This window comes from Mustela nigripes, chromosome 13 (assembly GCF_022355385.1).
Source record: "Mustela nigripes isolate SB6536 chromosome 13, MUSNIG.SB6536, whole genome shotgun sequence".
NCBI lineage: Eukaryota > Metazoa > Chordata > Mammalia > Carnivora > Mustelidae > Mustela > Mustela nigripes.
Genome location: NC_081569.1, coordinates 52,805,434 through 52,833,198, shown reverse-complemented (window position 1 = coordinate 52,833,198; position 27,765 = coordinate 52,805,434). Strand labels below are relative to the sequence as shown.

At 45.4% G+C, this 27,765-nt stretch overlaps 2 protein-coding genes across 2 annotated transcripts in view; one reads left to right on the top strand and one right to left on the bottom strand.

Moving 5' to 3' along the window:
- Window positions 1-22,428, top strand: part of RYR3 (ryanodine receptor 3) — a 355,591-nt gene extending 333,163 nt beyond the window's left edge. The window contains 14 exon segments of the mRNA XM_059372112.1: window positions 429-600; window positions 1,597-1,683; window positions 2,944-3,144; window positions 6,068-6,198; window positions 10,568-10,610; window positions 11,079-11,206; window positions 11,625-11,685; window positions 11,993-12,139; window positions 15,926-16,060; window positions 17,084-17,240; window positions 17,678-17,742; window positions 18,140-18,240; window positions 20,452-20,503; window positions 21,420-22,428. Coding sequence (XP_059228095.1) covers window positions 429-600; window positions 1,597-1,683; window positions 2,944-3,144; window positions 6,068-6,198; window positions 10,568-10,610; window positions 11,079-11,206; window positions 11,625-11,685; window positions 11,993-12,139; window positions 15,926-16,060; window positions 17,084-17,240; window positions 17,678-17,742; window positions 18,140-18,240; window positions 20,452-20,503; window positions 21,420-21,515 — 1,576 coding nt within the window. The 3' untranslated portion in view covers window positions 21,516-22,428.
- A 70-nt stretch (window positions 22,429-22,498) lies between these two features.
- Window positions 22,499-27,765, bottom strand: part of AVEN (apoptosis and caspase activation inhibitor) — a 179,450-nt gene continuing 174,183 nt past the window's right edge. Inside the window, exons 5-7 of the mRNA XM_059372110.1 lie at window positions 26,241-26,336; window positions 23,795-24,155; window positions 22,499-23,001 (exon numbers count right to left, since the gene is read on the bottom strand). Of these exons, the coding sequence (XP_059228093.1) occupies window positions 22,886-23,001; window positions 23,795-24,155; window positions 26,241-26,336 (573 nt within the window). The 3' untranslated portion in view covers window positions 22,499-22,885. The remainder of the gene's footprint in view (window positions 23,002-23,794; window positions 24,156-26,240; window positions 26,337-27,765) is intronic.

The following is a 27,765-nucleotide window of genomic DNA, read 5'->3' as shown; positions in this document are numbered from 1 at the left end:
CTGAGCGTGGAGCATGATGTGTGGCCCCATCTCACAAGCCTGAGATCATGACCTAAGCTGAAATCAGGAGTCGACCGCTTAACAGACTGAGCCACCTGGGTGGCTCACTTTTAAGTCTGACCACAAGCTTAGAAGAATAAGTACTATTACTATTTCCAGCAGTCTTTAAAAATCAACTTTTCTGAAGGGGAAAAAAAATTTGTTTATCCCCCTATCAGAAGAGGATTACAAGCACATTTACAACGGATGGCCCCCGACGACCACAGCTCCTCAGAGCCGCATCGCTCATTAAGGGTGGAGCTGGCGTCCAGCCACTGTGGGGTGATACCCTCCAGGAATAATGACAAGATTTCTTTTTAATTTAGTCCCCCTCTCTGGGCCAGGCCTCCCACTGCCCTTCTGTGCTGATGGGGCTCTCGTTCCTGCAGCCTAGAAGACGGGGAGAAGGAGGATACGGCCAAAGAGGAAGAGCAGGCCGAGGCCCTGTGGGCAGATGTGACAAAGAAGAAGAAGCGACGGCGGGGCCAGAAAGTCGAGAAGCCTGAAGCCTTCATGGCTAATTTCTTCAAAGGGCTGGAAATCTATCAGACCAAGTTACTGGTAAGCGCTCACGCCCTGCCCTGCTCCTGGCTCAGACCTCAGCCGAGGGGCCGCATTCTATGTCATTGTTCGTGTCCATAATGCTTCTTCCTCTTTCTCATTGCTCTTCCTTCCTCTTCTCCTTCATCTGTCTTTGTGTGGGGGAGGAAAAAGAGAAGAGGGTAACTTGGGCAAAGCCAAGTGCTCTAGCCCCCCCACCTAGCCTGGAATGCCCTGTGCTATCCACAGCAGGGTGCAGATACCTCCTTCTAGAAGATTCTTCCTGTGTCATGTGCAGACGTGGAGGATCGTAGTCCCAAGTTCAGAAGTAGTTGGGTCATCTGGGATGCACAAAGAATATGGTCATATTGGGTTCTCCTGTTACTCCTCAAAAGTTATTCCACATGTAGTCAGCTCTCAGCATAGCTCGTTATGTCCTTTCTCTGACACATTGCCCAGTGAGGGATAGTTGCTGATGGCCAGGACATCACCAAGGGGAGCACCCCCTCCACAGAGAGCCTGAGAGCTTTCTACCATTCCTGTCCACAAGGGCTGGATTTTCTGGGGAAGATGGCAGTGGGAATACGGCCCCTTGAGAACACAAAGGCAGAGGCTCTGTGACTTACAAACGGACAAGGACTCTAGGCCACAGACTGGCCACCTCCTGGCTGGGCCTACAGTGGGCTTCGAATACTCGTAATTTCTGCATGGAATGCGCACACACACACATGCACACACCCTTCACAGCAGCATTTTAATTCTTTGGGGTGGCATGTTTAGACATTTGGTTCCCTGAGGGGTAACCCAGAGCAGGATTCCCTTGAGCATCATTCTCAGCAATTTTTTTTTTAATCAATGTCCTTGGTTCCTCCCCAAATACATCATAAGTCCAGGGTTACCAATGAATAGGACTTGTTCTGTCTACATTTCTAACCAGACAGGGTCTTCTGTTTGAGGGAAGGAAGTTCTCTTTCCCTTCCAAAACTCTTCTACTCCTGCCTGTCCTTTCCTTTCCAGCATTACCTGGCCAGGAATTTCTACAACCTGAGGTTCCTCGCTCTGTTCGTAGCCTTCGCGATCAACTTCATCCTACTCTTTTATAAGGTGATACCACATTCAGGGATGATTTGCTAAATAGATGGTATTCTTTTTTGTTAAATCCTAATAGAATGTGTGCTCTTAATTAGAAGAAAAATGCTAATATCTAAGGAAATTTCTAAGACACTGGCTTCTAAAGGGATATGGTTTTTAGCAGCACAGAGAATGGCGACACCACTTGCCTGGGAATCCAGTTCCGGCACTGTTTCCAGAGTTCAGGCTTATCCTAGTCATTATGTCATAAACTCTCCAAATGTGTATTGGGTACTTCATATATACTGGACCCTACAATGTGATGTATCTCAAAATGAGTAAAGGATAAGGTAACAGAAAGCCATTATCATTGGCCTATAGGTTAGAACCATTATGAGGGAAGAATTAACCACAAATGGTTTTTGGATATGAGAAAAGAGGAACTAATCAGGATAAATAAAGATTTTGAACATTGGTAAATGGGTCTTGTAGACCACAGGCACATAATAAATGTCAGTGGAATGAATTAATGAATGATAGGTCCTGGATTCTTGACATTGTCTTTAACTGGCTGTTCTAACTTTTCCTTCTCTCGCTTTCTATCTAAAACCATCAATCTAACTTTTTTAAAGCCAACTTTTACATACACCAGCCTTCCCCCTAGGTTGAACAGTAATGGCATTCTGTTGCCTGGAGAGGAGAACTAGAAGTCCACAGGGGGGTGTGGCAAAGCTTGGCTTTCCCCTTACTGAGGTTGAAGGGATCGCAAACAGTGATCCAGGCACAGAGAGCCCATGGGAGGTGGAACCACAGGGCAAGAGCCTCACAGGGGGAGAGCCTTATAGGCATAAATCTGGGCATCACCTGTGTCTGGATGGCCGATGAAGCCACGAATGTCAAAGGTGTCTAAAAAAGATTGGAAGATGTCGAGTGTGTGTGTGTGTGTGTGTGTGTGTGTGTGTGTGTTGGTGTCTCAGCCTCCTCCCCAGGCCATGGTATTTCAGAAATTACCTCCCATGGTCTAGGGATCCTAGCATAGGTAGTACAGCATTCCTTACTTTGAATTTTTTTTTCTTTTTTTGGAAAGATCGTCTTTGTCTCTTAAAAATTTTGTTCGTAGTTAAGAGAAATACTGGAGATTCCTAGGAAGAAGTTCCATTAAAGCTCATTCTCTCAGCAGGTAATGCTGCGTCCCTAGTCTGTGCAGCAGGTGCTAGCATGCTAAACGATGCGGGAGAGCCAGTGGCAGAGGCCCTCTCTGATGTTGATAAGAGAATGTGTGTCTTGGGCCAGGTCACCGAGGAACCTGTAGAAGAAGAGACAGAAGACGTTGCAAATCTGTGGAATTCCTTTACCGATGAGGAAGAAGAAGAAGCGATGGTGTTCTTTGTCCTGCAGGAGAGCACTGGGTACATGGCACCCGCATTGCGGGCCTTGGCCATTATCCACACCGTCATCTCTTTGGTCTGTGTGGTGGGCTATTACTGCCTGAAGGTGAGTCATAGGCCACTCTGAATCTAGCCAGACTCCTTGGGGAAGACACATCATTTCAAACGCAGTCAGGCCTTTGTTCTCCAGGACTGTGCTGGTGGGCTGGGGCTCATGGAGTGGCTGAGAACTGCAAACCCTGGCCACACCTGGAGACTTTTAGAATCTGCAACTCAGCATGCCTCCTGGGGGATCTGTGTTCACACCCATTTGAGAAGCCTTGCTCTGGGAGTCCCTTTTCAGGGACTTCCTATTGAGTTTCGTGGGACTAGAATCACCAGGCTAAGTCACACGTGGAGCTAGTAATGAGAGCTGCTTCTGATCTGTGAACTTCAGTTAGAATTTTTACAGAAATGCTTTTCACCTTTTGAAGTGTGTTAGGTTTCAACTACTCAAGATAGCAGATGAAAACTTACTGATGAATTACCATTTCAGTTACCTAGTGCTCTGTAACAGATTGCCCCCCAAAACTTAGTGGCTTAAAACGACAATCATTTTCATTCTCTGACTTGACTGGGCACATCTGAGCAGTCCCTCCGCTCTGCGTGAAGGCAGCCATGTCAGCCACCATCTGTCAGTTCAGCTGGGCTGGACTGTCCAGGACGGCACGCTCTCGTGCCTGGAATGTTGGCAAGGGAACAAACAGCTGGAAGGCTGGGCTCAGCCAGGGTTCTCTGTGAAGACTCCGCATCTCTGAGTCACAGGGGCAGCCCAGACTCGTTGCTGCAAAGGAGGCGTGGAGGGGGGCGGCACACAAGGGCATGGATATTAGGAGACTTAGTTCACTGGGGCCGTCTTCACAAACTACTTCAGTTTTAGGAATCTTCATATATTCATATGAAGCCCTCTATTCTATTTTTGGTGTTCTAAGTCCAGTTCTACTGCTACTAGACCACATCTTTTTTCTCATTACGTTTTTTTTCTTCTCTCTATTGGAAGTCTCCTTGGCCATACATCGTGCCATCTTCTCCCTGGGAAGAGTCCACAACATGTATTCCTATCCTTGTGGCCGTCACTTCCCCCGGTGAACTAGAGTATCCTGCGGGAAGTCTAGCTACCCCACTGGGGAGACCACTTGCCCTGACCTATGCTAAGGACTCCTTTGTAATGATGAAAGCACAGAGTCCAGAGCAAAGCTGCCTGGGTGGGACTCCCAGCTCTGCCACTAACTTCCCCATTCCTCTGATTCCTCATCTGTAAAAGTGAGTGTTATAATCATAACACCAACTCCTAAAAGTTGCTGGAAGTGTTAAATGAATTACTGTGTGTAACGGGACTCAGAACCCCAAACATAGTAACCACGAGATCATGTTGGTGGTTTTCCTTAGTCTGGCATCCTGGACTTGTTGGCTTATTGGCTTGTTGGCTTCAGTACAGATACACTGGCTATCTAGAGAAAACAGAAGGTAAACACTGCCTTGGGAATAAAGATATGGAGGTCCTCCTTACAAGAGTGTATAAACCCTTAGAAGATTGAAGGGGGAATGCTTCGAATCCCAGAGATGAGTACTGCTCCAGTCCTTGGTAGTATTATTACTATTATTATTATTCAGAATCTTCTCTGAATACAGCAGATCTTAGTCAGAGTGGCTTTACCTTTGCTTTCCCTCCTACATCATCTATTAGTGAGTAGCAATCATTGATTCCTCACAGTGTGCAAATGCCTATTATTAGCCTTTGCCATCTTCCTGTCATTAGTCTTTTATCTTCTTGGTGGTGTTTGTCATTTTAAAGAAAAAAGGGCAAGAAGTAACTTCACAAATGACTATCTAGATTTTGTCCTTTTTTCCTTGGAAATTAAGAAATAGTGTGGGGCATATGGATATCATGAGCTTTGAGAAAGAGTTACTGGAAGAAACTGGAGACCCAACCCTGAGGGATGTTGCCATGTACCCAGTGGATTTACGGCCGCGTGACCGGCCGCGTGACTGGCCCCGGCTCTGTCTGCCATTGAGCTCTCCAGGCTAGAGGAGTGCTGGCTACTCACTTCCTGGGATTTCAGTAGTCTCCTCTGACCTCACTAACTTTGTCCCTTGTTTGAAGCATGTGTGTTTGGTGATGGTTGGAGCAAGGAGATTACTTTCCCCTTCTTCTCTGTGTACCTTTTTAGTGTTAGGTCATCAGAGCCATGCCACCATCTCTAAAATGGTGGTGGCTAAAATGACAGTGACAACTGGAAGAGAATGGGGAGTGATAGTCAGGAACCAGTAAATGTGCTGCTCTCAGGAAGAAGACTTCAATACCGAAAGAGCATACAGAGCCCAGTGAATCCTCTCCTCCTAGCTAGCAAACCATGTTTCATCAACCAAACATCAGTACCATGACATGAATATGACCATAGCCACTGAAGGGGGCTGGAATATGCCATGGTATTTCTGTGGCTGACCAATTAACTCTAGAACAGTTCATTTTCTTTCTAAATCTTGGTTCAACTCCAGTCTAGCAATCCTAGGGGACCTAACTCATTTGGCCTGGGGACTGGTCTAAATATGGCCTTCTCCCCAGGATGGGTCAAGGAGTCTGGTTTGTATTACTATCAGCTATTTAATACAAACATTGAAGGGTGGCCCAAATGAAACAGCTTTTTGGAGAGGGAGGCATATTAGCCAAAGGAGTGAGAAGAGATTTATTTGACTTTAGATCTACAGCAAGGCACCCAAAGAATCCCACTGCGAAGAAATTACTGCCTCAGGTACACCTGGCTGGCTCTGTCAGAGGAGCATGTGGCTCCTGATCTCAGCATCATGAGTTCAAGCCCCAGGTTGGGCATAGAGATTACTAACTAAAAAATATAAACTTAAGAGAGAGAAGGTAAGAGAAAGAGAGATTACCACCCTGAAGTTGGAAAGGCTAATTTGTGGGGAATTCTTAGGAGAGGGTGCTGTCATCTGAAAGCCTTCTCTAGTAACCAGTGTCTTCCCACTCTTAGGTCCCTCTGGTGGTATTCAAAAGGGAAAAAGAAATCGCCAGGAAGCTGGAGTTTGATGGCCTATATATCACTGAACAGCCATCTGAAGATGACATCAAGGGGCAGTGGGACCGCCTGGTAATCAACACACCGTAAGTTTCTCCCTCCCCTCCAACCTGAAAAGGAAAAGGCTCTGTACTGTAAATAGAATGACATGTTCTTAACCAGCCTTGGAGACTGATTGATAGAAAGTTTTTATTTGGGGGAGGGGGGTTCTAGGACTTATTTTCTCCACTGCCTTCCTAGTAAAATAGCCTATTCCCCCTCAAACCCTTGTGTATGTCTCTATGCATTTAATGAGGGAAAGAGGATGTGATCAGGGAGTGCTGAGCATATTTAATTAAGACCAGATGGTCCAGGACAGTATGATTTAGTTTTCCATGTTCAAGTCATACAGAATATTTCCCTGGCCCGGGGGTTCTGAGATCATCTGCTCGGCTTCTCCCAGAGTTCCCATATGGCACAGCAGTTCGAGGACAGCACCACCACTGAAGTCTTCTCAGACAAGTGGCCTGGTTGGTAATAGAACCCCTGCCATTATCACTTGGTAGGCAGTCCCTTGGGCACTTAAAATAGGGCCATCGGAATGGGGCGGGGTGGGGAGGGATGCTACTACCTCCGGCACGAAGCCTGCTTTGTTGTAATTAGTACTGTGGTGGGAAAGAGCACTCATCCCCCAGATAGAGGTCAGCTCTGTCACTTAGTTGTCTGTGAAAGGGGCAAGGTAATGAAGCCTACTGAGCCTTGAGTTCCTTCTCATTAATAGAGGCGTGAGAACACCACCTCCTGAAGTCTGGGAGGACCAATGAATGTATGTTACATGCCTGGTACGGTGCCTGGTACGTGGTAGGCACCCGGCTGTTTGTCATTCCCTTTGTCTACCTGTTCAAAAATTGGCCATCATCATTAGCAAAGGGAGCACTTGTGTGTTCACACCTGGGAGAGTGAGAGTTTCGAGGTAGATCAGTGTGCTGAAAGAGAAGAGATACAGGGCTAGATACGTAAACAGAGGTGACTATGTTGAAACTCTTAGCTGCGCCAATTAAACTGTGCATGTCAGCAAACAACCACCCTGACCCCTGGGGGAAGAAAATTGCTCCTGATCCAGAGATAGGCAGGCAGGTCAGGAGGGAGGCAGCTCTATAAAGTCACAATGGAGCTCTTTAAAATAGTCTCTAAAAATAAATAAATAAAATAAAATAGTCTCTAGAACAGGAAGATGGCAGGGTGGGGCGGTGAGCTTGCAGATCAAAAGCCTGTCTGCCGCTGCAGGTCCTCACCAATCCCCTCACATAAGGAAAACTGCTAAGCAGGGTTTCTGATACTTGGTCATCATATCACAGAAATTTTGGATACTATTAAGTAATGTGATTCTTTGATCAGCTTTCTGCAATCATCAGTAATGCTTATATATGTGATACAGGTGATATGGCCTAGAAGTCCCAGTAAAAAGGTAGTTTAGTATCTAGAAATATAAGTATCTAAGGAGTTAATGAGATAAGTACACTAAAACATTCCAAAAAGGATATTTGCGATTTTTTTATTTGAAGTGGTTTAAATGTCTATGAATAGAGAAATGCATAAATAGGTTTTAAAATTTTTACATAGATGGATCTTTTTTTCCCACAATAATGGCATCATAGCACATGTAGTCCTTCCCAGTAACCTACTTTTTATAGCTAACTACGTATCAAAAAGAGCTGTCTTTTCTTTTTGTTAAATACACATATTAAGAAAATATAAAATATATATCTTAAAGTACAATAAGAACTACTAAGTTTTAAAAACGGAACTTTGCTCATAGTTTCCAAGTCCCAAACGTTCTCCCTGATCTCTCACTGATCATAACCTCCCAAACCCCCACTTAACTACTCTCCTGGCTTTAGTGATATTCATTCTTTTCCTTTAGTATATAGTTTACCGCTTAGGTATGTGTCCCTTGAAGCGTTCTTTCACTTTGACTGTTTTTGAACTTTGTGTAAAGGGAATTACGCTATATGCATTACTTTTGTTCAACACTGCATCTGGGAACTCACCCATGTTGATGTGTATGGCCATAGTTTGGTCATTCTCAAAACTGTGGCATTTTTCATTATATGAGTATTTATCATATATATGTCCTGTATTTATTCATTTTCCTGACAATGGATATCTCAGCTGTTTCTACTTTCTGGCTCTTAGAAACAGTGGGACAATGAACACTTTTATACCTAAGGCTCCAGTAAAAGAGTTTCTCTAGAATAGAGACCAGGAAAGGAATTTGTTTAATAGGAGGAGATACAAATGTTTGTCTTGATTTACATTCCAGCCATCCCTCTGTGAGAGTTCCTGCTCCTTTGCCTCTTTGCTACACTTGTTAGGATACTCAGATAATTGTTCTAATTTGGTGGGTGTGTAATAGCATCTCACTGTGCCTCTCCTTCATTTTTAAAGAGGTTGAGCTTAGATATATAGAAGTATTGCTTATTGATACATTTCCATTCTGGAGGTTCTGTTGTCTACCTCACACTTTAAGGATTATTATCAAGTAAAATTATGTTTTCTACCTTCAAGGAACTTACATACCTAGTCAGGGGACAAGAATATTCAGACCAAGGTGAGATCATGCCTGTGAAATGGTTTTTCCTGGAACCTTCAGTAAGTGGCCCTGTGGTATCACTTATGGAACTGTCCACTTAGGACAAAATGTAACCAAAGCTGAGTTGTACATTATAGATCATTTGTATAAGGGATTTAAGAAAAAGGAGATTTTAGTGAGGACAGAGGAAGCCTGGAATTTTTTTTTATTATTATTTGCTTTGTTTATTTTAGGTTCTAACTGTAATACATGAAAAAAATCAAGTAGAAAAATGTACAAAGAAGAAAATCAAAACAATCCTTCCATGCCTCCGGAGATAAAATCTATTACCATTTTACTCTGTAAACTCAGCACTTGTTTTTGCTTTGAAGTGACATTTGGATGTTTGAAACAAAGAAATTGCTTTAGCTTACCCCCTTCCCCATCCCTGCAAGAAAATTTTTTTAAAGATTGTCAGAGTGTTGGTGGGGAGGAGGGGAGTGACATTTGCTGACGGTTATTCTTCTGAGGGGTCCATGAGCAGAGGGAGGTTCTCACTTCCTTATCACCATCTTGGGTGGTCTTTATAGAACAGGAGACTACTGTGTTTCAGAATCAGGAAGAATGGACTCAATTTAAGGAAAACAACTAAAAATGCATGCATCAATGGCCAGAGGTTCCTTGGCTACAGTCTGGACTCATAAGGATCTCTCCCAGGGAAGATCAATCATTGTGGAACGGAGAAAAAAAATTTTTTTTAATTAGAAAGGAAGTTGGGGCACCTGGGTGACTCAGTTGGCTAATGCCTCTGCCTTTCGCTCAGGTCATGATCTCAGGGTCCTGGGATCAAGACCCGCATCGGGCTCTCTGCTCAGCAGGGAGCCTGCTTCCCCCCATCTCTCTCTGCCTACCTCTCTGCCTACTTATGATCTCTGTCAGTCAAATAAATAAATACAATCTTAAAAAAAAAAAAAAAAGAAAGAAAAGAAAGGAAGGAAGGAAGCATGCAAGGTGGGGAGCGGCAGAGGGAGAGAGAGAATCCCAAGCAGGCTCCCCGCTGAGCATAGAGCCCCATTTGGGCCTCCATGTCATGACCCTGAGATCATGACCTGATCTGAAATCAAGAGTCAGGTGCTTACCCGACTGAGCCACCCAGGTGCCCCAGGAAAAAAATATCTTAAATGGTTTTTGCCAACATACCTGAATGTGACAGTTCCTCCTGGACTTTAACAATTACAAACCCTTTGCAAACCAGTGAGCTGGTATAAGTTACTAGGCTGAAGAAAGACATTCCTCTGGGGAGTTAGGGATGGTATGGTAAAGGGAACTACCTCCGAAAGATAGAGGGATCTAATTCCCTGAGAAAAGCAGACCCCACAGGGGTTATATGGAGATGGAGAACAGAGTGGAAGAGCACTGTGGTTAAGAAAAACCACACATACATGAACTAAAGGGATTCCCATACCAGAAACATCAAGTTAGGAACCTTGTCTGCACTTACCACAACTGTATCCCTATCACCTACCCCAGGGACCAACGTAAAGTGAAGTACTCCATGAATGAAGCCCGAATGCATGTGTTTCCCTATAGGGTTTTGTTTCTAGTTATACTGGGATCAAGAAACATCTCCTTGCTTCTGTCTAGTCTGCCATCACAAATCCTGGCTCTTTATCCTATTTCTGAGGCAGAAAATGCAGAGTGGTTCTCCAGGTGTTTCAGAAGTTAATACAAAGAAGCAAAACCATAGATCAATTAGAACTGCGGTGACTCTGAGCTTCAATTAGTCTGAATTCTTGAACGAGCAGGACAAAACCCAAGGAGATCCTAGATCCAGACACAGATCTCACAGCTCCTTGATGTTTGCCTTGATGTTAAGAACCTTCCCTTTTCATTTTCTTTTTCAGATCTTTTCCTAATAACTACTGGGACAAGTTTGTTAAGAGAAAGGTATGCCTTGTCCGTTGGTGGGGGCTGGTTTCCATGGCCACCAAAGAAATGGGAGATTTTTTTTTTAAGTTATACATACACAAACATGAATAAATTTGCTGTTGCTTTTAGGATGGTATCTTGAACAGAGTAAGTCACAGAAGGTTTTTTTGTATGAACATATGTAGGTTTTGGCTCCGTTCTTATACTCCCTGCCCTAAACTGCTTAACACAATCACTACTTTCTGTGTACTACTTTCTTCTCCCCTCCAAATAGATCTCAGCTTGAAGAGTGGTTTTCACTTGGTCTCTTTCATTCCTGTTTTCTCCTGGGGTTATTTTTTTCCTCCTCATTTTCCTGTTGCATTTTGAGTCCTGTCTTCATCAACCCCTGAAAGAGCCTGGAGCATGGGGAAGCTCTGAAGCCTCGGGGCTGGCAACAGCCCGGTGATGTGCAGCCCGGGCTGCCCTGTCGCCCTCTTTCTCCAGGTGATCAACAAGTACGGCGACCTCTATGGAGCAGAACGCATTGCGGAACTCCTGGGTTTGGACAAAAATGCCCTGGATTTCAGCCCAGTGGAAGAGAGCAAAGCAGAGGCGGCCTCTCTGGTGTCATGGTACAGAGCTCAGGAGTTCAAATCCCAAGTCTGGCCCAAGGGGATCCTTTGTTTTTCCAGTTCTCCTCTGAGTGCCAGAGGGAGGGACTACAGCACGCCCGTGGGTGCTCAGGCTCTTCTCTGGCTTAGGTGTTTTCTTCTAGGTTCTGACATCCTGGGAGAAAGCGGCCTCAAAAATCTTAAAGACCTCCCAGCTTTTATGCCTGTTCGAGCTGAAAGAGAAAGACTAATTAAAATTTCAAGATGCATGATTCAGCCCTTCTCGGTCTCCTGGGGAACACCACATACAACCTGATAAAGCTCAGAGCTGTGTTTAGATTATTAAACCCAAGAGAAAAAAACTTAATTTTTCCCCTTATTAAACACTTAACTAAAGTCTGACATTTATAAGTTTTAAAAGGCTTTTGTTCCCCTTCAGGCTGAGTTCCATCGACATGAAGTACCACGTCTGGAAGCTGGGAGTTGTTTTTACCGACAACGTGAGTACGGCTCCCGGAAAAACCAGATCCTGCGCCGTGGGGTCAGGGGTGTCACGGGTTGCTGTAGGGCCACACACTAGGGTGGGTGCCAAGAAGACTCAGCGCTTGCTTGTCAAAGGTGGATGCCCTTCCCCGTGCTGGGGGAACAGTAGTGTGGAAGGCAGGTGGGCTTTCCCTGGGCAGTTCTCCGGCCAGTCATAGCCCCTCAGCCTTTCAGTATCTAGGAACAAAAATGGTTTCATGGGCCCATCAGGAGTCACAAATGCTTGAAAGGTTGCTCAATTGCCTCTCGGTCCTTTCTGCACAGTCCTTTCTCTACCTGGCCTGGTATACCACCATGTCAGTCCTGGGCCACTACAACAACTTCTTCTTTGCTGCTCATCTGCTGGACATCGCGATGGGCTTCAAGACGCTGAGGACTATTCTGTCATCTGTAACTCACAATGGCAAGCAGGTACTGGGGTCTATACTGGGCAGAACAGGAGAAGCCTAGATGTGGGTCGGGGGAAAGGAAGTCAACAGCAGGTGGTACACTGGTGTATGCCAGGAAGGTGTGTGTCATGGTGTGTGGTCCACGCTTCTTGACCAAACACGTGAACTAGTAGATTGTTACAGCAGAACTACAGCCATCACTGAAGAGATGTAAGTCCTTGGTGTAGAAACCCTCAGCACTTAGATCAGCCGGGAGGAAGGGGGAAGGAAGGAGGTGATGGACATATCAGAATTGCTCTGGAGACTTTTTCTGGTTTACTCTTTCTTCCACGAATCTGATACATTCCCTGGGGGTTGGTAAGCAGGCTATGCAATTTGGAAGCCCCTCGGGTGCTCTGATGCATGGTTCTGATTAAGAAGCAGTCACTTAGACACACACACACACATCTGTACCTCTATCTGTCTACGTAGACATGGCTCTGTCCAGCCTCATCAATATCCAGTCTGCTTTCTGCAGTGTTGTCAGGGGCAATCCCTTGGTTAAAATCCTCTGATGACTCCTTTGGTCAACAAATTCAAACTCCTTAGCATTTCATTCCTCATTAAGCGCAACTTCGTAAATAATACATGAGTTCCCTCCCATCTGTAAACCTTCTTGTAGGAGAGGGGGAAAATAAAGAAGTTAATAAGGGCCCAGCTTTGTACAGCCATTATGGAAAACCGTATGGAGGTTCCTCTAAAAATTAAATCTAGGACTGCCACATGATCTAGCAGTCCCATTTATGTGTATATGTCCAAAGCCAATGAGATCACTATATCAAAGAGATACCTGCATTCCCATGTTCAGTGAAGCATTATTCATAATAGTCAAGATATGGAAAAAACCTAAGTGTCCATCAATGGATGAATGGAAGAAAATGTCATATGCACATACAATGGAATATTAATTAGCCATAAAAAATGGAAATCCTGGGATTCACAGCAACATAGAGGAACCATTAATGTTAAGGGAGATAGGCTAGACAGAGAAATACAAATACTGTATGATCTCACTTATATGTGGAATCTAGAGAAATTGAACTAGAATCAAAGAGTAAAATGATGGTTGCCAGGGGATAGAGGAATGGGGGCACGTCAGTCAGAGAATACAAACTTTTAGCTATGAGATGAATAAATTCTGGGGATCTAATGTAAAGCAGGGTACTTGTAGTTAAAAATACTGTTTCGTGTACTTGAAATTTGCTAAGACAGTAGATCTGGTGTTCTCACAGCAGCACCCCCCGCCCAGTAACTGTGTAAGGTGACAGATATGTTAATTACCTTGATTGTGGCACCATTTGACAATGTATACATATATTAAATCATTACTTTGTACACCTTAAAAAATAGGGATTCCAACTAGAAAAAAAGTCAAAATTGACCTTTAATTGTTCTAAAATGAAATGTGTCAGAATCGGATCTGTAAATACAGAGAACCGATAGTTGCCAGAGGGAAGGGGGTTGATGGATTGGGCAGAATGGGGGAAGGGAGTGGGAGGCAGAGGCTGCCAGTGAGGGGATGAATAAGCCGTGGTAATACAAGGCTCAGTGCAGGGAAGATAGTCCTTGGTACTGTGGTAGCATTGTGTGTGGTGACAGACAGGAACCGCACCTCTGCTGAGCACAGTGTAACGTACAGAGATGCTGAATCACCACATTGAGCACCTGGAACTAACATAACATTGTCCACTGTACTAGAATTTCTAAAAGATAAAAGGTTCTGGATCATCAGGCCTTAGGGTGGTTTATTTCCTCTAGGTTTCTGGTAGTAGCCATAGTCATTGTTTCTTGTTTGGTTGATGATAAAAAGAATGGAGAAAAGCCGGAAATAGAGATTTGCTGCCACATACAAGCCGCTCAAGTCTAGGGAGGTAATAACAGAACCCGTGATCTAGATGTTTGCCTAGAGTGTTAAATGCTTCCTTACAGGTTCCTGGGAGAAAGGCCCTTGTGTATTTTTACATGTGTGTCTTGGGAACTTTGATCCTATAAAGGCAGTGTTTCCCAAAGTGTGATCTGTGGAATACCAGTTCTACGGTTCAGTCTTTTAGATTTCCTTTCCCTTTACTCAGATATTGAAACTTCAGTTTTTATTGATTTGGCTTAATGGCATTACACAAAACTGTACCTTAAATGGAAAGCTTAAACAATGAATTTCTTATATGGGCTTGCTAAATAAACTCTGGCAAGATTGTGAAAAACAAAACAATACTAGCAACTGTGCCCAGTTTTTGCCATGGGCCAGGTACTGTGACAGGTACAACTTACTTTGTAAGGTAGACGTTATGCTCACTTGACAGATAAGAGAACTGAAGCTCAGAGAGGCTAAGTGTCTCACCCAAGACCACACAGCCGCTAAGTGACAGAACTAGCCCATTTCTTCCTTGGTGCAAAGCCCAGGTTCTTGGTTTCTAAAACCAACTGCATTCTCTGAGGTCCGCTCTCTGAGGTTTGGTAAGTTATTATTCATCAAAGAAGCCTTTGAATATTTTTCTTCTGGTATTTATCTCAGTTCTCATGCCTACCCCTTTGGTGTAGCAACTCAAAACTCGAGAGCAAAGCTCTTATCTCCATAATGACTGCGATCTCCACCTCTCCAGCTCAGCCCCAATACCTCTGATAGGCCATTGAGCAGATCCCACATCATGCTATTTAGAGTACTTCCTCCAGCCAAGAAACAAGCTTGCCCTATGACCCCTGCAAAGGTTCTAGGTAGATTTCTTGTTTATGAAAAATATCACTTCACTGAACCATCATAAATAATTCTTATGGCAGTTTCAAAGCTATGACAATTATCCATTCATGGTTATTTATGAAAACATGTAATGTAGGGACACCCACCAGTCCAAAGAAACTTTCTGTAGAAGCAGCGTTAGAGTGGAAGCCATATTGTGAAGCCTCCACTGTGGCCATCTCTGCAGAAAAGCAAGGGTACTCTCCTCCTAGCTCTGTCACTGCTCAGTCCTTAAATCCCTCTTTACATTGCTGAGGCCCAGCCCAGGCCCCTGGCATGTGTCTGCTAGGGCTGCTGTCACAGAATACCAGGCTGGTGGTGTAAACAACAGACATTTATTTCCTCTCAGTTCTGGAGGCTGGGAGTCTAAGATCAGGGTGGGGGTAGACCTGGTTTCCTTCAGAGGCCTCCCTCCTTGGTTTAGACCTGGCCACCCTCTTGCTTTTTCACTTGATCTTCCCTCAGTGCCTGCAGCTCCCGGCGTCTCTGTGTCCTAATCTCCTCTTGGAAGAACTCCAGGTAGACCAGAGCAGGGCCCATTCTAAAGCCATCATTCCAATTTACCTCCTTAAAGGCCCGATCTCCAAATCTACTCACATTCTGAGATGCTAGAGCTTATGAATATGGGGGAGATAGAATTTATTTATTTATTTATTTATTTATTTTTTTTTAAAGATTTTATTTATTTATTTGACAGACAGAGATCACAAGTAGGCAGAGAAGCAGGCAGAGAGAGATGAGGAAGCAGGCTACCCGCTGAGCAGAGAGCCCGATGCGGGGCTCGATCCCATGACCCTGGGATCATGACCTGAGCCGAAGGCAGAGGCTTTAACCCACTGAGCCACCCAGGCGCCCTGGGGGAGATAGAATTTAGTCCAAAATTAGTCTTCTCCCCAGAGCCCGTTTTGTCCACCTGCAGTAGGACAGCCTTCGCTGCCACTCCCTCCTGTGTCCCCTTTCCACCTCACCTTTCTTGTTGCCTTGGAGTCTCCTTGGAGACCCACCTCCTTTCTCCTGTCTCCCTCCTGCCCCCAGCTGGTTCTGACTGTCGGTCTCCTGGCCGTGGTGGTTTACCTCTACACCGTGGTGGCCTTCAACTTCTTCCGCAAGTTCTACAACAAAAGTGAAGATGACGATGAGCCCGATATGAAGTGTGATGACATGATGACGGTGAGAGCCAATCACCAACAGAGATTAGAGCAGAATACAGATCTCCTCCAAAAGGGGGAAGTGTCCCCGAGAGAGGGAAGGAGCCAGGTTGCAGAAGCCCAGGTGGAAAGACCACACTGCAGGGGTGGGGGGAGGGCTGTTCTTGTCTGTCTGTCCTTGTGTTAAAGATGCCAGTTACCTTTATCTGAACGCAAATGGACCTGAAGCTAAATTTCTTGGAAGTCCAACTTGGGTTCTCTGAAATCTGAAAGAGATCTATTCCCAAGAACCTGGTGCTCAGTTTATTCCAACAGGCCTGATGGGGTTCTTTCAGAAGAACTACTATCATCTGAAAAATACGTCAGAGCAGCAGGCTGGCGGGGAGGGGAGGAGGTCTTGCTGTCCAGCCAGCTGCTTGCTCGTGGGCAAAAAGGGCAGAGCTCCAGGTGAGCTGGGAGAGGACCAGTGCAACCAGCATGCATTCCACACTACTCCTGGCTTTCCACGATCACTGCCTTTCCCTTTGCACCTCGCCCCTCCAAGTAGGATGCCCCTCTGAGTAGGATGGCGCACTGCTCTGGGAGCCAGCTCCTGGCTGCCTGCACTGGTTCTCATAGGTAGCCCCAGAGGAGATAGTCTCCTCATGGACACGGCAGGAATCCCTGTCCTCCCGGGTGCATAGAGGATGCAGAAGTAGAGGAGGCCTTTTCCAGAGGTGACACTTTCAGTAAGGCAAACTACTGTCTGGTGAACGCATGTTCCTCTGGGCCCAGAGTTGGTTTAACTTATACATGCCCTACCTGAATTCTCTTTTTTAATGAGCGAAGAATATCTTTTAAAGACTAAATGTAACAAGTCTTGCCACATTCCGAGATCCCATTCTGACCAGTGGGCATCGAGGCCAGCAGCTAGCAACGCAAGGACGGACATCACCGGGGAGCGCCGTCATGCTGGGACCCGGCTGTGTGAAAGAGCTAACAACCCTCGTGCTCAACACAAAATTCTGTGATTTTGACCTGAACTGCCATTATTTTTCTTCTCTAGTGTTACCTGTTCCACATGTATGTGGGAGTGAGAGCTGGAGGGGGCATTGGCGACGAAATTGAAGACCCTGCTGGTGACCCTTATGAGATGTACCGCATTGTCTTTGACATTACCTTCTTCTTCTTCGTCATTGTCATCTTGCTGGCCATCATTCAAGGTAGGGTGGCCAGTTAGGTTAAGTATGACTGGGCCTTGTACCTACCTCTATATAATGTCATAGAGAAAGATAAAGAACTATCTTTCTCGATCTATGACATTACATAGAGAGGTTTATACATTCACTTACTAGTTAACAATTTGAGCATCTACTATGCATGCACGTGTCTAGGCATAAAGCCAGAGATATATACAGACACTGACACAAGAACCCTAAGAATTGGAATGGAGGACCACCCCTCACCTCCTTTTATCCCCCACTCTGAACTGGTTATCTCCTTCTCACTCTGCTTCCTAGGTTTTTTTAGGGTTTTTTTTGTTTTGTTTTGTTTTGTTTTGTTTACAAAACAAACGTAGCTTCTACCAGTGAACCTCTACCCCAAGCCTCTGAACAGATTACTTTAAACCCTTTATCTGTCTTTGTATTTAAAATACCAGGTCTTATTATTGATGCTTTTGGAGAGCTAAGAGACCAGCAGGAACAAGTACGAGAAGATATGGAGGTAATGTTTCATTTGCTCCAATGCTTATTTCTGTATCTTACGGAAAATGGGTTTAAGTAATCGGGTCTGCTATTATGTAGGGCCAGTCTTAGCCAAATGACCGACAAAGTTTGCTTGCCGTGCCTGTCCTCTGTGCCTGTCTGCCAGCTCCGGGCTCTGCTTCTGCCTCACCCTCCCTGCCCAGCACCTCTCCGCTTCCCCGCCTGCCACCCTGCTGCCTCCACCGTGCTCTGCTAGCTAGGAGTTGACGATGGGACACTGTGGAGAGGATTAATAGCCAAAAGCATGAGAGAGAGACATATTTTCCATCTGTCCATTCAGAGATCAGTAGCCCTTTCCCTCCTGCCATTAATGTCATGTGTACCAATGCCTTTACTGCTTCTCTTATTCATCTTAGACTAAATGTTTCATCTGTGGGATTGGCAATGACTATTTTGACACGACTCCTCATGGCTTTGAAACACATACCTTACAGGAGCACAACTTAGCCAACTATTTGTGAGTATCCATGGTCAACAGAGGTGACAGTGGCTGCAGAGTAAAATACACAGTTATGTCATAGGGTTCCCCCCTGTACATGCCATTTCTGCCTGTTTCTCTGAAAAAGTAGAGGCAGTTAGGAAAAAACTTCAAAGAGTCTCGATGAGCTTGCCTCTTTGTCCATATTCCCTGCCTTTCCGGGCTTTGACCGACGTGTGCTATGGGTTTTCCCTGCACCTCACAAAGGTCAGCCCATGCACCTGCGATGAGACCCCGTGCCTTCCTCTCGTCCTATAACTACAGCAATTTCTTTCTTTACCAGATTTATCCTGTCACCACACAAGTGTTATTTTTTTTTTATCCTAAACAAAGAAGAGTCTGCCACCCCATTTCTACCGCCAGCTCTTGCCCTCTTTTCTTTCCCTTCCAGTAAAAAAACGTAAAGTGTCTGTGCTTACTGTCTTCAAATCTTCTCTTCCCATTCTCCTTTGAACCCACCCCAGTCAGGCCCCTCCCCACCACGTCACACTTGCTCCTACTGAGGTGGTCCATGAGCTGCCTGTTGCTGGGTGCTGTGGTCAGTTTGCAGGCCTCACCCCGACTGTCCTCTCCTGGGAACATACGAGCTCCAGGAGAGCGGGATAGTTGTGGGACGCGGGTGTTTCATACTGCTGTATCCTAGCACACGTGGTAGAAGTCCTTGGCCCCCAGAAGGTGCTAATAAGCATTTCACTTTTTCTGAGGTCAAGCCGTCACTCAGAAACAAGTTATTCAGAGCCCATTTTGTACCCTATGAAGCTTCTATATTAAAGAGACTCTGAATGGGCAGGTAATCTATATTCTCTGTAACTGATCATTTTCAAGAAGAGGGAAAAAGCTGCTCCCCGGCCCATGTCTTCCCTTCTGGGTCTACATTTTATTATTCAGGAAAAACCAATCTTTAGGATAGAACAGGCCTAGCCATTGGGAAAGGTATTATTGTCAAAAAGAAGTACCAAAGACCTATCATTTTGCTAGAATACCTTATATACTAGAAGACAAAAACACAAATTAAAAAAAATAAACTTTAATATATCCTTCCTCAAGTCATGAGTATTCATCACTGTTAACTCTCATGAAGAGAGTTTCCATCTTAATGGAGGCGATGCGAATGGATGTCCTTCTAGAAAAGGTGAGCACCTGGCCCTCTATCAGGACCCATGAGTAGAAAAATGTGAAAGGGTGTTGTGATGCCGTACCCCTTTGACATCCTCCCTTGGCACTACATATTATAATCTCCTTTCTGGCTCTCTGCACTGCTAGCAGCATGCTGGAGGAGAGAGAACCCATCTTGTTCATATTTGAAACTCCCCCTAAAAGTGGTGCTTTGTCAAATAAATGTGCCAGGAACTAAAGTCTTCCATCCCCGAGTCTTGAACATGATAAAACTATTTGCCGTGCGGCCCTCTTAGTCTGCTAAAAGGACTAGGAAGGAAGGAATGAAATCTTTTTATCGTTGCTAAAGCTGCAGATCTAAGGAGACCCTGAGAGAATTTGAAGTCTGGAGCTCAGGCTCTCCCCATCCCCAGTCCTGTCTTTGAGGGCACAAGACAGGCTCCTTTGAAAGTGGTCTCTGAGATCCTACAGTGTGAGCTCAAAGACCTGCCCCAGCTTCCGTGGATACTTGGGTGAACTGGATGAACAGACTCGAACCCTAGCCACACCACCATTAGCACAAGTGACACTACACTGGCATTTCTCAGAGGTCTACAATAAAAAAACTCTTTCTAGAGGAGAACAGCTTAACGAGGTTACATGCTTTCTACCTTTTCCATGACCTATCCTTGAGAAACACACAATTTTAGTTCTACGTTAAGCCACTAAAAATCATATGGTAAGAGTTTTGGTTACCTTTCATTGTTTAGGATTTTTATTTTTTTGGAGAGAGAAAGAGCACATGTTGGTGGGGGATAGGGCAGAAGGTGGGGGATAAGGCAGATAGGCAGGGGGTGTTAAATTGGCTCTGTGCCCAGTGCCAAGCCCCACATGGGGTTGATCCCAGGTCGCTGAGATCATGACTTGAACCCAAAACAAGTCAGACATTCAACTGACTGAGCCACCCAGGTGCCCCCAGTTAGGATTTTTTAAAAAGGCAGCCAAAATTCTTCTCACAAGTAATAGTAAAATTTCTCCTCACAAAAAGATTAACCAAAGTAATATTGTCTTTTTCTCATTTAAATCTTTTTCCAGGTTCTTCCTGATGTACCTGATTAATAAAGATGAGACAGAACACACGGGTCAGGTGAGAAAATATCTTAAGACTTGTACCCCTTTTAGAAGTCTTTAGACTCAACAGAACATAGGATGTCTGAAGTAGATAGATGACTTCATTCATTTCCAGTGTACATTCTTCCTCTGCAGAATTCTGCCATCCCTTTGTGACCTAAGAAGCCAATATCCTCAGGCACCTCTAGTCTCTTCCTAAAGACTTTGCTTATTCGTCCCAACAACGCTGACATTTTCTAAACCCTTACGGTTACTGCTTCAGTAGAATAGCTGGAGGTGGGGAGAACATTACAGACAAAAAGACAAGGAGGAGCTGAGTGGGTGGCTCTAACAAAGAGAGTAAAATGGCGTGAGAGACAGCCGGAGAAAGATAACCACCTCATGTGTGGGTGACATAGGGACCGTGGAGGTGTGGGTAGTATGAGTGAAAGTATGTGTCAAAAGGGATTCTGTGACTAAGTATGAGAAACAAATGCCAAGACAAGAGAACAAAGGGAAGAAAAGGTAGGTTATCTAATACTCAAACATTATCAGATTTGTAGGAAAACTTCACAGCTCAGACACTTGAGAGGCAACTGGTTCTAGATCTCCAGGCATCTGCCCCGACTAGCACTCACTATCTCTTCATTGTGTGTTCTGCATTCTACCAATTACAAATGGCATAGAAACAGCCTCCTGCTAGATCTTTCAGCATTTTTACTCGCAATCATTGCATTTGTTCAGTGTTTTGAGTTTTGGGGGGAGGGAATTGGAGTGGGGGTGGGGAATGACTTTTTGCTCCTAAACTAGCTTGGGCTGGGAGCAGAGCAAGGAAGAAGGTACGAGGTTGGGCCCCGCCACCATTCTCCAAGGGAGACCTACTAAGTAAACACCACCTGGGTTTTAGCTTACTGTGGTTTAAAAAGTAGTACCCTTTGTTTCCTTTATTTCAGGAATCTTACGTCTGGAAGATGTACCAAGAAAGATGTTGGGATTTCTTCCCGGCTGGTGACTGCTTTCGGAAACAATATGAAGATCAGCTTGGGTAAATCAGAATGAAAGAAACTCCACAATTCTAGATGGTCTACTTCCAGCGAAATAAATCCTTTTTATAGCTCTGCAAAATATTTGAAATGTGACATATTCTAAATGCCTCCCTTACAAGAAAGTGTTACAAATATGTGATGTTTATGAATTGATTTGGCTTTTTGTGCCTAATGGACGTAGTCCTTATCAAAATGTTAAAAGATGGCAAAGAATCAAGGAAACTGTAGTTGAGAATACCTTCAAGTTTTCAGCTGTAATGGAAAATGGTGTCATTGAGGAAAGAACTAGAAGTATGAAGTCTTCAACGCACAATACCTGAAATTTTACACACTTGAATGTCACATGACAGTATCCACTAGTGACTCATGGTCTGAATTACAAAAAAAAAAATCATTTTAACTGCAAATTTCTCCCATGGTACTTGCTAGTGAATGCATTCAGAATCAGCCTGAAAAGCTTTAAGCAGTTAAAATAGGAAAAAAAAAAAAAAACCAACCAACCAACCCTTTGTCGACACTGAACTATCGATTAAGTGCCTTAAAATCTCTTTAGATATAGCTATGCAAATTTTTTATGTTTCTGTTTCAGATGGACAGTTCCATTAATGGGTTGTGTTGATCTTCTGTCTTTATGAAACTGCACTTGAAGGTTATTCCTATTGTTTTTTTTTTTTTTTTTCAGTAACAGCTTGTCAACTGCTGTTATTAGAAGTACTGTATTGAAAATTCAGAAAAATGTCATTCTTATGCCAAATTGAGTACTGCTTTATGGTTCCCTTGTAAGTAGTGGAGCTGCTGTGTTTAGGTGAATCTCCTTACGTCAAAGGAAGTGCCCACTGCAATAAAGTACCACGTACCAATCTGTGGTGTCGGCCTCTGGTGATGTACCTCTTCTGGATGATTCCATGGCTGTCCTGTAATTACTGGAAAAGGGGCATGGGACAAAGAGCCTTACCCCCCGCCCCCCAAGAAAGAAAGGAATGCCATAGAGCAGCGTTCGTTTATTTTGGCCAAATGAATGCCTTGTTGCTATCTATCAGCAGCACCTGCTCTGCTGTAAACACTGAAAGGAAGGAGGTTGGAAACAAGAGCCATAACATCCCCTGCCCTCAAGTACTCTGGAGATTGCTAAGCCAGAGAGCGGATGCAGCGAGCCTCATAGATGGGTAGTCCCAGGCGCCGTGGAACATAGAGGTAGGCGTTCCCTGCGGCAAGCGTGATGGAACACACTGGCTCGGGCGTGCTCCGCAACCAGCTGTTCTGGAAGGACAGCTGGGGGCCCACCCTTACTGACAAGGCAACCAAAATTTGCGTCAGGCACTTTTTTTTTTCTCATTTTCTTTTTCTTTTTTCTTTTTTCTTTTCCTTTTAGGTTAGGAAATCATGCTGTCCAACCAGTCTTCAAGCTCCTCCTCAGTAACAGTTTTCGATGTATTTGGTTGCTCAGACCGCACGTTCTTTTCTCCCAACACAGATAGCTCGGCAGGACCTGGGGAGATAAAAGCAGTGTTAGCGACTTTACATTAGTCCCAAAACTGAGGGGAAGGCTTCCTTGGGGTTTGTTCTGTGATGGAATTCAGCTCTGATTACATAACAGGAAACATTCTATTACGGCTTCAACTCTTCAAGAAGATACAGTAATAGCTAAACAAATTAATAATTGGGGGGGAGACTTGATCCTCTGTTTATTCTGAAGTTGAATGTTCCAGTTCACTAAGTTTCCTAAAAAGACCAACAGATTAGTTTTCTTTTTACTATTGTAGCACTCCTGGAAAGTCTTCACAGGTTCTCAAATGCAGCTGTGGACGGGGCACACATCCGCCTTGGCCTTGGCCTCTCCATAGCAGGTGGCCCATGGTCTCACAGAGCACGCACAAAGGGCGAAGTGCTCTTTTGTACAAAAATAAGACGGAAATAGCAAGCCACAAGTCTGGAGAGCTGGTTAACGGTCCTGCTTAGACAGTCGATTAAAAGGTCTGCTACAGCACAGCTGAGGGCAACGAGGATCTGCATGCCTCTCTCCAGCGCCGGGTCCATCTGCCGCCCTGGGTTTAATATCGCAGTCGGGCAGGGAGCACCCTGCGAGCCTGCTGTATTGAGTGAGGAATGCTGTCCGAAAGGTCAGCTCAGGGGGAAGCGGCCATGTGAGCCCAGAAATAGATGTCGGCAGACAACACCAGATCGATGACAGAAGCTGCTGGAGAGGGGTAGGGACGGGATGCCAGTGGGGCTGTTGGCAGAAAAGGTGAGAAGATGGATAGGGAATAAAATGAAAGCCATACCTTGTTCTTCTTGGGCCACCTCCCCATCCTTCTCAGATTCTTGGGCCTGCACGGTCTCGACTGGTGCAGTGTTCTCTCCCTCTCTTACACGTGCATCTAAACTAAGCAGCAGATCTAATTCTTCCTCCAAGTGGTCTGCTGCCGCCTGCAGGGGGGCGGTGGGTTTCTGAGGTCCCGTGGAGGGAGCCGGGCTGGGGCCATCTTTACCCAGGTACATGGGGCAGCCAGCAGCGGCAGATTTCAGCTCGGAGGTGGAGCCCTTTCCTCCGGGCCCCAAGGGCCCTTTTAACTGCATCCCCAGTCCCTTGCCTTCATCATTTCTCTTTGGTTTCACCTGAGGAAGTTCTAAAGGAAGGGTGGTCTGAAAGAGAAGCATCATAATGCAGGTAAAAATCTGAGTTTTGCCCTATTTGCTTACACAGAAACAAAAATGATGGAAGCCAAACTTGGTGGAAGAGGAAATTCAGTTCAGACAGGAAGGTCACAAAGGGTCCCCCAGTTCAGGCCCTGCCCTAGAACCCTTCCTTATTGAGCTGGGGTAAATGGGGAAGACCTCACTGAAACACCCCGGGACTGTGCCTCCCCCTCTGCCCACCCCCGCCTCTCTGCACAATGGCGGAGTAGACACCACAAGGGCACGTCTTTCGGGAACTGCCGTGGGAACTGGCAGTACCCCAGGTCTATTTGAATGTACACAGGTTTACATCTGTGAGGAGATGAATATCTATAAAAGGCACCCAGAAGTTATTAGCAAATCAGATCGTTCACTGTACTTAAATGCACTGATAATAAAGGTCATCTAGAATGACCCATAGTAACATTTGAGTAAAACGAGGGGAAGGAGGTGGTTTAAAACTAGCCAGGTTTTCAAAGTTACTAAAATTAATCTGTACTTTTACTCTCAGGCCTACCATTGACAGGACATCCTCACTTTTCTCCCTGAGGCCCCATCACCTTCATTGTACTGTACTGGGCTAACCCAGCCCCATTCTGTGGGGAATGCACCACAGCCGCACGTGTCCTGGCCACCCAGCAGGGACAGCAGCGCTCTCCCAATCACTAATAAAATCCCAAACAGCCCAAATATGCCTGGAGCTCCGTGGTGACTCAATCAGAGAGAAATGCCATCCTCTCTACTTCCCTGCCCTGCCATTAACCCCAGCCCTGAATTCTGCTTGCTGCCCTAAACCGGAGGTCAGTCAGGGCCACCGAAACAAGAGCTGGGTAGGTAACCAATTCATGTGACTGCTCAAGTGTTGTGACACATTCAGTTGCAGAACGAAGCTGACCGCTTCAGTTGCTGGGATTCTCTTTACAATTAGTACGGCTCAGGGTTTCACTTTTTTAAAAATGCAGTCAAGCCACAACTACATTGTGAGTTGCCTGTCATATGGTCTGCTGGGCCTCCCCCTCTCTGCTCATTCATCAGTTGCTATCTTACACTGGGATCTCCTACATTTATGCTTCTAGCCCTTCCTTCTCATCTATAGATTTCCATATCCAAGTCCTACTTCCACTTTGATATCTCAGAGGCACAGACCCATCTTTCCTGATACCCCCCCTCGCTGAGTTGCACAAGCTGCAAGGCCGAGAACAATTCTGTACTTGTCGCTCTCCATTTCCAGTATTTCCCAAGCCCTGCTTAGTTTCCTTTTGAAGTACATCTTGGTCAAGTCCAAGTCCAGTCCACTCTGCCATCTCCACCCCAGTCCCACCAACACCATCACCCTGGCCTGTGGCAGCAGCCTCCTAGTTTGCTCGCCCTGACCCGCTCTCCACTGGCGTGTACGCACACGCCTGTGTACATTTGCCAACACACATTCTGCCAACTCCATTCTGCAGCCAGAACGGTCCTGGGTATCATCATCACAAGCAGTAGTGTTAAGGCAGAGCTGATTGTGTCACTCTTCTCTAAATTCTCATTCACGTGCTTTTATACTCTGGATCTCGGCTCATCTGACAGTCCTTCAGGAAAGCCATTCCTAATCACACCAGAATAGATCAGGTTCATTATTATAGATTCTAATAGCACAGTACACTCCTTCATGGAACTTGCCGCAATTGGAGAACTTGATCAATACTCCTATTTCCCAGTAGATTAAGCTCTGGGAGATCAAAAACAATGTCTGATCACCACTGACTACTTAGTGCTAATGCAGAGCCTGGCACATCAATTTTTGAGCAAAAAACCAGCCAGACTTTATTCTTTCACATTTCATTCAATCCTTCAAAATGTTTCACATGTAAAATGTAAAAAAAAAAAAAAAAAAAAAAAAAAGACTAAAAATTATTTCATTTCCTCCTTAAAACTCTGAAAATGCTACACTGATACAAAAGCCTCAGCTTTGGGGAAGGAAGGGGTGTTGTGAGCCATCCCGCACAGTGACAGTTTTCACTCTTCTTCATATGCTCTAACCCGCACCCACGATGCTGTTGGGATTTTTACCTGGACCAATTCGGCAGCAACATTGAGTCGGAGTGAGAGAGGCAGCTCTTGAAGGGCTCGAACCAGTGACTCACAGTCCACATAAAATGCTGAATTCTATTAACAAAAAATTATATGCATTGTCAGGTGACAAGTACAAAGGACCATTCAGAGATAAAACAGCAGCAGATGACGGAAGAAATAAACCATCCACTGACATTACATTCAGTGGAGAGTAAGTCCTATCCTAGGTCCCACTTGATATGGTTGCTACTTTCTATCATCGCGTTAAGATGAGCAAAACCGAAGCTATGTTCTGGGGTGACAGTTCACACTGTGAGAGCAGAACAGGGCAGTGATAACCCCCACACTGAGACTGCACAATAACCTGGAAACTACAGATGCTTCTAGAATTACTGGCAAATTGAAAAATAAGCATTTAAGGGGATCAAAGTGGACCCCTCCCTCTAATTCAGACAGCCAGCCTTCAGGAGCGGAGAGAAGGGCCGACTAAGCAGGGAGACGGGGCTCATAGGCTCAGCCTGTGGTCTAGGCTTCTGTTCTAACCAGAAAGCAGGAGGCAGACTTGCCCGCTAGCTAGGGCCACTCTGTGTGAACAACACCGAAAGCTTCCCTTGACTCCTCTCCCGTTCATGGAAGTCGAGACCTATCCTGGCAATGACCTCCCAAATTGACAGCAGCTGAGGAAACATTCCCAATTATTTCATGGCTTGACAACAGTCTGATGGCTACTTTCTGGGGCCCAGGCCACCCAAGAGAACAAATAACCCAAAGAGGCAGATACTGCTAACCACCTCATCTACCAGAGCCCTCCCAGGTCCAGCTGGAAACCCAGCTTACTGCACTGTCCCTGGCTTCAAGTTAGAAGAGAAGTCAGGGCCCACCTAGCCGGTCTGGATTCCACCGCAGCAGTGTCTGGGACATCCTGGGTAATGGGTTCACTGTGGGGGGGGGGGGGGGGCGGTGAGCTCAAGAAGAGCCTGACCCTAATCTGGACCCACTGTAACCCCTGATGCCCACAGCAGCCACTGCTGTGTCATTGAGCGGGCTGCGAGAGATGGTGTGGCTGTTCACCTGCCCTTCAGAAACAGTCCCAAGATGGCTGGCTCTTAGCTACACCATGTTGGCAGCACCAGATAGGCCCTGGTTTTGGAAAAAAGGAACTCCCTTCTAAAACACACAGTGTATTTAGGGAGCAGGATAGAGGCTGGTAAAGCCCTGACAAGAAAACCAGAAATTCAGTGTGCATTCCAGGCCTTTCCTCAGCCCTGCACTTATTAGCACCTTAAGGGCTGTGGCCAGATCAGTGTGGTCAAGTCTTCATTTTCAAGTTTGAAGAAACACTCTCCAGCGGGTAGAAAGTGTGATCCCAAATGCTTAGCTCGTGGGTATGTTGGCACATCACACACTAGAAATCTCACCCTCCCCAACGCCCATAGAGCTGCACACAAGCAGACCCCCTCCTTTCAGCGAAGAAAGAGCAGGAACTTCACCCCTGCCATGCGTGCCCACCATTCACCGGCTG